General features: G+C 39.5%; 1 protein-coding gene across 1 annotated transcript; it reads left to right on the forward strand.

The window, feature by feature from the left end:
• Positions 1-2365: 2365 nt before the first annotated feature.
• Positions 2366-10339, forward strand: masp2 (MBL associated serine protease 2). The gene is made up of 6 exons (XM_021616101.3): positions 2366-2478; positions 3285-3507; positions 3833-4010; positions 6633-6764; positions 7995-8191; positions 8376-10339. The coding sequence occupies exons 1-6, from the start codon at positions 2471-2473 to the stop codon at positions 8538-8540; spliced, it is 903 nt and encodes a 300-aa protein (XP_021471776.3). The 5' UTR covers positions 2366-2470; the 3' UTR covers positions 8541-10339.
• Positions 10340-11410: the final 1071 nt, after the last annotated feature.

The following is an 11410-nucleotide window of genomic DNA, read 5'->3' on the forward strand; positions in this document are numbered from 1 at the left end:
ATTGTGTTTTATGTGATTTATCTTTGTTTGGTAATATCATTTCTTCTTATTTTAAGTTTAGTCACAAAATTTATCAATTTATAGTATGTCAACCAATCAGCTAAGCAGCCGGTCTTGTTTACCACCTCTTTTGCATTATTTATTTGAACCATACATTTGTTCAATTCACCATCAATCCAGGGGGCGCTATAATTTCTCACGTTTAGTTTAACAGGTGCATGCTTGTCAACAATTCGCATTAATAATTTTACAAATACTTCCAATGCTGCATCTGAATTCACTTCCTCATACACATCATACCAACATAAATGTTTTACATCTTCAACAAGAGTCCTGAGAAAACATGTTGTATGATGTCTTATAAATGACTCTAGGCCCAACCTTTGGCACTTTGGCTTTCCTTGTTATTACCACAATGTTACTGTCACTACAGCCAATGGAAACAGATATTGCTTGGGAGCAAAGCTATGATCAATACAAGTGGATGTCACAGATCAAATCAAATCAAATTTATTTATATAGCCCTTCGTACATCAGCTGATATCTCAAAGTGCTGTACAGAAACCCAGGCTAAAACCCCAAACAGCAAGCAATGCAGGTGTAGAAGCACGGTGGCTAGGAAAAACTCCCTATAAAGGCCAAAACCTAGGAAGAAACCTAGAGAGGAACCAGGCTATGTGGGGTGGCTGTGCCGGGTGGAGCTTATAACAGAACATGGTCAAGATGTTCAAATGTTCATAAATGACCAGCATGGTCAAATAATAATAATCACAAGCAGAACAGTTGAAACTGGAGCAGCAGCACGGCCAGGTGGACTGGGGACAGCAAGGAGTCATCATGTCAGGTAGTCCTGAGGCATGGTCCTAGGGCTCAGGTCCTCCGAGAGAGAGAAAGGAAGAGAGAATTAGAGAGAGCATACTTAAATTCACACAGGACACCGGATAGGACAGGAGAAGTACTCCAGATATAACAAACTGACCCTAGCCCCCTGACACATAAACTACTGCAGCATAAATACTGGAGGCTGAGACAGGAGGGGTCAGGAGACAATGTGGCCCCATACGATGACACCCCCGGACAGGGCCAAACAGGAAGGATATAACCCCACCCACTTTGCCAAAGCACAGCCCCCACATACCATCCTGAGACAAGGCAGAGTATAGCCCACAAAGATCTCTGCCACGGCACAACCCAAGGGGGGGCGCCAACCCAGACAGGAAGATCACATCAATGACTCAACCCACTCAAGTGACGCACCCCTCCTAGGGACGGTATGAAAGAGCCCTAGTAAGCCAGTGGCTCAGCCCCTGTAATAGGGTTAGAGGCAGAGAATCCCAGTGGAAAGAGGGGAACCGGCCAGGCAGAGACAGCAAGGGCGGTTCGTTGCTCCAGATCCTTTCCGTTCACCTTCACACTCCTGGGCCAGACTATACTCAATAATATGACCCACTGAAGAGATGAGTCTTCAGTAAAGACTTAAAAGGTTGAGACCGAGTTTGCGTCTCTCACATGGGTAGGCAGACCATTCCATAAAAATGGAGCTCTATAGGCGAAAGCCCTGCCTCCAGCTGTTTGCTTAGAAATTCTAGGGACAATTAGGAGGCCTGCGTCTTCTGACCGTAGCGTACGTGTAGGTATGTATGGCAGGACCAAATCAGAGAGATAGGTAGGAGCAAGCCCATGTAATGCTTTGTAGGTTAGCAGTAAAACCTTGAAATCAGCCCTTGCCTTGACAGGAAGCCAGTGTAGGGAGGCTAGCACTGTGGTAATATGATCAAATTTTTTGGTTCTAGTCAGGATTCTAGCAGCCGTATTTATCACTAACTGAAGTTTATTTAGTGCTTTATCTGGGTAGCCGAAAAGTAGAGCATTGCAGTAGTCTAATCTAGAAGTGACAAAAGCATGGATACATTTTTCTGCATCATTTTTGGACAGAAAGTTTCAGATTTTTTGCAATGTTACGTAGATGGAAAAAAGCTGTCCTTTCAATAGATCCAACACTATTGGTTTACACTCTAGTTGATTGAGTGATAACCTGGCTCAAATTACAGGCATTAGTCACAGTTAGAAGCTTCCTATTGAGAGGACAGCAAGTTGCTAACCAGTCAATGTTGAACAGGTGAACACTTAAACAACATTTGATCCTCTCTCATTTTTATAGGAATATGGCTCTGAACATATACAGCAACGACAGGTACAGTAGATATATATATATATATATCTACTGAAGTGAGGAATAGTCTAAGAACAGTTGTTGGCACCAGATTGATGCTGTAAAAGTCAACAGGGTTATAGGGTGTTGTAGATAGAACAAATCATGAGTCCATCATGCTTTGTTTGTTTTCCCAAAGTCGGCTAGTCAGGACGCTAGTTCATTAACCTTGAGAGCACAAGGGTTCAAAGATAGTCAAACGTTCTGAGACACTGAACAAAACCTGACACTGCTCCTCTGGAATCTTCTGCAGCCGAGATGAACTGGTAAGTTATCACTGCGAGTTCTTCATTAGGAATCAAATGAATAGATCTGAATAATGTAGTCTAAAGCCACACTTGTTTTAAATGGGCAATCAACAGTTGAAACAATAACAAAGTGATCTCACCGCCCCTGTTTCTGTAAAAAGCTACGGATGGGGCTGGAGAAATGTAATCAATCTCAAATCCATAGACAGAGCTATGGATGGATCATCCATGATATCAACATTTTTAACCATGTTTTGAGATTTTAACCATGTTTTGAGGCTGTAACATTGGTTTACATTTAATTTGTTTACAAACAAGCTTATATTTTGGGTTCTGATGAGATACGACAGTTGAACTAAGCTCATGAGGCATTAATAAGTAATTTAAGTATATTTTTAAATCAATGAGTACATATAATGAATGTATAAGTCCAAAAATGTATGAGGCAACTTCAGATTGCCCCTTTAAAGTGCATGAATATGACAGAGGACCACCAACGAAAACATCAACAACAGAGCAAATGCATCCCACAATAACATTTTAACATGCAGTGCTCAAGGAATGGCATTACTTGAAAGCAACATCACTTTTTTTATGATTTGAAGTTTCACATCATTTGTTTACACTCTCCAATGACAACAAAAAACATAAACAATAGGGTAATTGGTCCATTGTTTTGGTTATGATATAGTAAGGCAGTTTTACTGATCTTATTAAGGTATAAATCATATTCTTAAAAATGAACTTGTATATTTCATTAGCTGAAATTGCTGTAAATCTTACAGACTGTAGCTTGAATGTTTTCATCTCACTTTGGTACACAGTGCGTATTGTGTATCTGTCCTCGCCGTCCTGCTTCCTGTATCTCTGAGCGTGGAAATTACGGGGTTGTTTGGCAGCTTCACTTCCCCCAACTTCCCTCGCCCATACCCCAACAACCATCACACAGTGTGGAACATCTCCGTCCCAGAAAGCCACAGGGTTAAACTCTACTTCACCCACTTCAGTCTGGAACCCTCCCACCACTGTGAATATGATTATATTCAGGTAAACAGTCCTGAGCAGTAGAGGCTGGTGAAGGGAGAAATTGGGAGGGCATACCTCATTCTAATGGCTACATTGGAATGAATGGTATTAAACATTTGCAAATGAAAGTTATGCATTCACACATGATCATATAAGTTGTGTTCATAGATGATTTATTTATTGCATATGTTTTGCTACCGCTCCATTTATTACATTCCAGCCATTACAATGCGCTCTTTCTCCGGTTTCTCCATCCATCAGCCTCCACTGGTCCTGAGAACCACCCTCAAGAACTGCATGCACTCAATAACTTGTTAGAAATCTGTCTGTGCTCATGTTGAACTAGGTGTTTGCAGAGGCCAATGAGACATTGCGTTTCTGTGGCGAAGGGGAGAAAGAGTATGTAGACGCCCCCAGTAACACAGTTATCCTGTCGGCCGGGAACATCATGTCGGTAGTCTTCAGAAGTGACTACTCCAATGAGGGGCGTTTCACTGGCTTTCAAGCATTTTACACCTCAGAAGGTGAAGTAGAATTTTATTTTACCATTACTTTAACAGGGAGTCCCATTGAGACCAAGATCTCTTCCGCAAGGAAACCCTGCGTGAACACAATTGACAAAATACAATAAAATACAAATATACAAAAACACATTGAAGTAAAACAATCACATTCCTCAGCAAAGAGGTTCGCAATCAACATGTTGAACTGCCCGAGAGGCACCACTACATCCAGTTATAGGGAACTCTGTTGATAGGGAACTCTGTTGATTGTTCCATTCATGGGGTGCAAAGAAATAAAAAGCTATTTTACCTAACTGAGGAAACTGAAGGAATTTCTAGAGTTAGCCATGCCTGAGACCAGGTATGCTAACTGATATGTTTAAAGGTTTATCATGATGTTAGGTACTGCGGGAGTTTTTGAAAAAGAGCTTTGTAAAGAAAAAAATAGCAGTGAATCAATTGACCTATGAGACTTCAAAGAGAGCCAGCCTACTTCATGGAAAATACTGCAGGGATGTGTATTGAACCGGTAGGCAGTATTAAAGCTCTATGATAAACTGAGTCTAACAGCTTTAATGAAGTGGCAGCTGCATTCATATACAGTGCCTTCCAAACGTATTAACACCCCTCACCTTTTTTGACAATTTGTTGTGTTACAGCCTGAATTTAAAATGTATTACATTTAGATTTTTGTGTCACTGGCCTACACATAATACCCCAAAATGTCAAAGTGTAACTGTGTTTTTAGAAACATTTACAAATTAATTTAAAATATAAAAACTGAAATGTATTGAGTCAATACTTTTGTTATTGCAAACCGAAAAAAGTTCAGGAGTAAAAATTTGCTTAAGTCACATAATACGTTGCATGGAGTCACTGTGTGCAATAGCCGAGCAGTGAATTTCAAACACAGATTCAACCACAAAGACCAGGGAGGTTTTCCAATGCCTCGCAAAAATAGGCACCTATTTGTCGATGGGTATGGTGAAGTTATTACACTATGGATGGTGTATGTATATACCCAATCACTATAAAGATAGGCGTCCTTCTTAACTCAGTTGCCAAAGAGGAAGGAAACCGCTCAGGGATTTCACCATGAGGCCAATGGTGACTTTAAAACAGCTACAGAGTTTAATGGCTGTGATAGGAGAAAACAGAAGAAGGATCAACAACATTGTAGTTACTCCACAATGCTAACCTGGTTAAAAGAAAGCTTGTACAGAATATAAATATTCCAAATGATGCATCCTGTTTGCAACAAGGCACTAAAGCAATACTGTAAAAAATGTGGCAAAGCAATTAACCTTTTGTCCTGAATGCAAAGTGTTATGTTCGGGGCAAATGCAGCACAACATATTACTGAGTACCACTCAATATTTTCAAGCATAGTGGTGGCTGCTTCATGTTATGGCTACACTTGTAATCGTTAAGCACCTTGGAGTTTTCCAGGATAAAAAAGAAACAGAATGGAGCTAAGCACATGCAAAATCCTAGAGGAAAACCTGGTTCAGTCTGCTTTCCACCAGACACTGGGAGATTAATTCTCCTTTCAGCAGAATAATAACCTAAAACACAAGGCAAAATCTACACTGGAGTTGCTTACCAAGAAGATGAGATGCAATTATGATTAAAAGCATCCCATATATAGACAGAACCTGCTTAGGTAGGGAAGAAGAGGATTTTGTACACTTCAGTGAATTAACTGTTTCCCAAAATTTAGAAGGATCACCAGCAGAGATGGAGCTTAGAAAGTAGCTGGATTTAGCTTTCTTAATCGAGATAATACATCTGTTTCTACATTTTCTGATAGATTGCTAATCTTTTAGTCAGTTTTCATTGCTTTTGCCTAAACCTGGTTCCTCATCTGAATAAACTCTGAAAGATCAGAGGGTTTGATCTGTTCTTGACTCTAAATTGTTTAAAAAGGTGTGTGTTTATCCACCAAAGGAATAAAGATAGAGGAGAAATGTTTGAGGGCTAACTCTGGGTCAAGAAACAGGAGACTCTGGATAACTCACATTGGTATAATTCAAGCACAACCTCTTGGGAAACAATTATTTAAAAAAAATTATATTCTTTAGTAGAGGAATGTTGACAATGGTGCTGTCAGACCCTTGCTGTTGGGGACAGACTACAGAAGATATGTATATACAGAGAACCCCAAATCTTCAGAATTTTCCTCACAACGACCAACTAGCAATATAAAACAGTAGGTATAATGATCTCAGAATACCCAATTCAGTAGAGGAATCAGGAAAAAAGGCCCCTGACCCGAGATGACTGTTCAGACTCTATTGCCTATATAGCAGTACTTAATTGTCCTGCGTTGGACCAATATAAATGTGCCTATGAATGTGAAATATACATGATTACTTCTGGAAATTAATTTAAATTCATTATATGAACTTCACTTTACTTGTTTTTCTACTTGTATCATCTATACACTAATAATTACATTTATTCTAAAACTGCTTGTAAAACCCCTTAATTATCAATGATACATAATTATGTATACCTGAAATGTTAGCAATGCATCCTCAATGACCTGGAACCCATCTTTGAATGTATGTTTGTATCTGCAACCCAAATGTAACATTATTCTTGTAGGTCTATATTAACTGGCTTCTCTCTCCTTGTTCACAGACATCAATGAGTGCCTCAGCACGGTAGATGGGGAGTCTGTGTGTGACCATTATTGTCACAATTATGTTGGTGGTTATTACTGCACTTGCAGGTTGGGATACCTGCTCCATGACAACAAAAGGTCCTGCACTGGTAAGGGTGATTTAAACTAGACAAAAAAAAAAAGGAAATCCAATGAATGAGGGAGTATTATTCATACGATTTGATGGTCTAATACTGATAGCAGTGTTTGCGAACCTATAGGGCCTACATAGTTTAGGCTACATTTTTGATTAATTCATTATACAAATGCAATGCTTTCCTCTCAGCTTGGAATGGTTTCAAACATGAATACATGTATATATTCATGAATACTACAAAGAGATAGCACATTTAATTAGAATTGGCTTTAGACCATTACACAGCTAAAAGGCTTTCCTATCCATACCACTTAAAGAAGTTCTCCAATGTTTCGGAATACAGCACAAAGAAAGCGAGGGGAAATATGTCTTCACAAGAAAACAGAAAAACAATATTGAATGTATGTTTTACTTTCTGAATTCTAATGGCCCCAAAGAACAGAAAATTGGGAGTGTACCCGAGGATAGTCATTTGACTGTCCATTTGTCCTTCACTTACCCCATGAACACAGAACATACTTTATGTCCATCTCTAAAGATAATTTACAGCACTTTCAGAGCAGGGCACACTGCTGCCACGTGTTTGAAATAAGTACGCACACAGCAGCTCATTACAGCATAGTGGAGTGATTACAAAGTAATTTCAGAGTGAAGAAGCACAGAGCTGTAGAAAGTAGTTGATCTCTGCCAGCTGGCGCAAGGCTAGGTTAATTACTAGAGATTCCTAAGGGAAAAGCTCCCTGGAAAAGGCGTCGAAAATTGATACCTGTTTTCAACGCTAATAGCGCACTGATGCTAGGTAATTAATCACAATTACCGACGTGGACGTGCCTTAAATTGTTATTCTTAGCCAGAGGATAAAGTGACACCACATATCAGGGGATGAATAGACAAAAACAATTATCCGCTTTCAAATTTCTCAAATGATATAAATTACAGCAACTCTGCCTCTTTGAGATATCGATTTGTTGTTGTCTATTACAACATCTGTGTACTTACTAGAGTAATAATTCAGTTTAAATGAGCCCGATTGCTTATGCCAGAAGGATTTTGCGTCCACTAAAAGATAATAAGGGCGAATTATGACAAGACAATGGAAAGCTTCTCAATGTTTTTGCACTTACTACCCATTTTTTATTAACTAGGCTGTCTTTTAGAAGTGCTTCAAATAATGAGAATACACTGCTTTAAAATAAACAAATAAATAAAGACTTTGATTTGATCTGTGTCTTTTCCTCTGTAGTGCCTTGCAGAGGTCAGGTGCTGACGGAGAGGTCAGGAGAGTTGACCAGCCCGGGTTACCCCAGTCCATACCCCACAATGAGTCATTGTAACTACACCATACTCCTACCAGAGGGATTCAGAGTGCTACTGGACTTCCAGGAACCGTTTGACGTAGAGGGCCACTCGGATGTCCCCTGTCCATATGATGTCTTGAAGGTCAGCCGGTGCATACTAGCGTAGGGCCATCCTTTAAAATAACCAATCAAAGACACAACAAGGGCTGATGAATACACAATGTATTCCTACTCATGCTCTAGAAGCAACTTGTCTTTGTCTGCTGTCCCCCCTTGGAAGATGTATGGCCTTAGAGTTCCTGACCAAGTTTTCCTTCTCTTCCAAGATCTTTACGGAAGGACAAGAGTACGGACCGTTCTGTGGAGCATCTCCTCCTGGCAAGATAGACACGGGCAGTTACCAAGTTCATGTCTCATTCAGGTCGGACCTCTCAGGGAAAAACAAGGGATGGAAGATTAAGTATACCAGCTTGGGAGTTCAAAAAGCATAGTAGAACTTAAATCACATGCTATGTGATACCTTGTCTGAAATCTTTGATAATCCACATGATATAAAAGGCCTAATTCATCAAGCAAACTCCAGTGTTAATTACATAACACTGTAAAGGGCTTACTGTGAATTTTCCAGTAATTTACAGGAAACTATTGGCAAGTAGGTTTCCCTTTCAAATAGAGCATTACCCTCTAGTCATAATTAGATAAGTTAACTTCCCATCAATCAAAACATTGACTATTTTTTGTTGCCAGAGCGGTATCTTACGAATCAGGTTTGAGGAGTTAGCAAGGTAACTTTGGCCAACTCTTGAGTTCAACTTGGTATAACCAGTCATACGAATGTGGCTCACCTTTTAGCCAGGTACACTTCTATGGCAATGAATCCTTAACCTGCTCTGGGGCAGGCTAACTAAGGGCTAACTCCATTTACCCAGAATTAAGTTTATGTGCCGCAAGTTAAAGACCAATGAAATCAGATTCCCTTGCTCTCGCAAAAATATTGTCATCATCACCTTCATTGAAGAAGATAGTAATGACAGAATGCATTTGAAACTTCACGCACATTAAAACTTTTGATTGAAAAATAAAATGATTATGATGAAATTATTTTATCGATAGGAGTGGGGGAAAAAGGTGCTCATGCATTGATAACCACACCAAAGACAGCATAAACAATAGGTAATAAAATCCTGAGTGGATCTAGCGTGCTTCATAGGATACCCCTCTGGTATTGTTTTTTAGGGTTTACTGTAATCGTGAGCAGTTCTTTAACTTACATCCTGCAGTACTACATTCCCCCAGTACTACATTTCTTTTTGAATGTTGTTTGTACTCTGGCAGATGGTGAAATGGTGTGTTTATCACATGTGCTTTCTGTTGCTTAGTTTGATAATTAGTAGTGTGTGTTTGTGATTGCTGTTGGGGTTTTCAATCCCCCTATCCCCAGGTTGTTGTTGTTGGACTATTCTAATCTATTCTACTCAATTATATTCTATAATGTGATTATGAAGTCAGTGGTAGCTGTGCTGTTGTTGCTGTTCAGTATTGTGTCGGAGGGGTGAAGGCTGAGGATCCCAATTTCCTTCAGGTCCGGTTCAAAGCCCTAGAGGAGTAACCTGAGGTCCTCTTGAAGATCCTAATACTTCTGAAGGACATACTGAATGCCAGTGAGACCAAAGTGAAGGCTCTGGAGACCAAGGTGGAGGCTAATCTCCTATGAAGATTATGAATGTGATGCTACAGACGCAACTTCTGTCCTGTTGTTCCCCCAGGCATCTTCACAGCTTCAGTCAGGGCAGTCTACTACTATCCCAGACTGTAGCTTTAAAAGTATTTTGTTTAGAGCAATCTTTGTGTGCCTGTACAGATGCAGAGGTCAGAAGAAAGACTAAACAATATAAGTGCAACAATGACTTGGAGACAGACTAACAGGACTCGTTGAAATGGGGTGCTGTCATGCAGTACCCTGCCAAGCAGAGGAGAACAAAATCTTACGGATCAAAGCACATCAGCACCCTAGACTTCAATGAACATCCAATGTTACTGCAACAAAGGCCCCAGAGTTTTACCCGATCACATGACATTACCACAAAAAACTCTGGGCCATATCTATAAATGAGTTCCTCAAAGAGAGTCAACATCTCAATAGCTAGTATAATACCTAAAAGAGACACTGGGCATCCTTGCAGGACACCTCTAAATAGTTCCAATGCATTCAGATAAATACCCATATTCACAATTTTGCCCTCTGGTTTCTGATATAACATGTACCTCCCAAATAAAAATATTGCCGTAATACTGTCCTTGTAATATCCAATGGTTTTCCGAAGGTAGCAGATATTGTAGTGACCCTCAAAGCCAGAACTTCACAATTACTATATGCAAACAGTTACTCGGTCTGATATTTTCCACACAAACAGGCACTCGAAGCATTAAATTAATGCAGTAAAAGTAGTTTAAAAGTCAAATCAGCTGCTGCTATGTCTTCCGTCTAAGAAGCAATGATTTGTCGTTGTTTAACCTTCATACAATATGCATTTATTCTTCGTGCTCCCTAGCTACTCATCTATAAAAACTGATATTCTACGGTGCTTCAGTCTGATGAAATTGCCTGTTCTCAGACACTTTAGAAAGCAGCTAAGGGATGGGGCTGGATAAATGTAATCACTCAAATTCATAGCTACAACTATGGATGCAGGAATTAACCATCTCTATTATATGAGAACAAATTAGTTTTAAATCATGTGAATCAAAGCAGTGTGTTTTTAAATACATTGTTTACAGAAAAATGAGTAAAACAATTAAATTGTGGGTTGCAAGAGTGTAAGACAGTTGAATTGAGCTCATGATGCATTTATCATTTCTATCCACAATCAATGATAGCCTATTCTATCATTAACTTAACAGTCCAAAAATGGATGTATCAATCCCAGATTGCCCCTTTAAATGAACTGCTATTGTTGGAAGGAGAGAAAACTGTAGTTCTCACAAATTGCTTCTAGCATGAGCCTAACTTTATCATTTGAAGGCCAACAGTTTCTTGTGATAAGCTGCGCGAGTTCTCATGGACAATGACCCATCAGATGACATTACCTTGACATTTAGAAGAAAAGGATCTATTGTGCTTGAAGGCCTCCTTTAAGTCACTCATCTCATTTCAGAACTCACAAATGCCATAATTGTTTTGTTTAATATCTACCACTAAAGAACATGGTTGAAAGACTTGGTTTACATTCAGATTGATAGTTGATGCAAAACAAAGAAATATTCTGAAATAATGATAATAAAATGAATATAACCATATTCAAAACCCCCCAAAATGCTGAGACACTTCACACGTCACTTCTGCTCATTCCGGGAACACTGG

This window comes from Oncorhynchus mykiss, chromosome 9 (genome assembly GCF_057628025.1).
Source record: "Oncorhynchus mykiss isolate SJ-2025 chromosome 9, ASM5762802v1, whole genome shotgun sequence".
NCBI classification, from domain to species: Eukaryota; Metazoa; Chordata; class Actinopteri; order Salmoniformes; family Salmonidae; genus Oncorhynchus; species Oncorhynchus mykiss.

What these genes read in the sequence shown, in the direction of transcription:
- masp2 (XM_021616101.3), top strand. An exon ending in GTGAATATGATTATATTCAG is followed by an intron (nt 3,508 to 3,832) that starts GTAAACAGTCCT and finishes ATGTTGAACTAG; the next exon opens with GTGTTTGCAGAGGCCAATGA. An exon ending in GTCCATATGATGTCTTGAAG is followed by an intron (nt 8,192 to 8,375) that starts GTCAGCCGGTGC and finishes TTCTCTTCCAAG; the next exon opens with ATCTTTACGGAAGGACAAGA.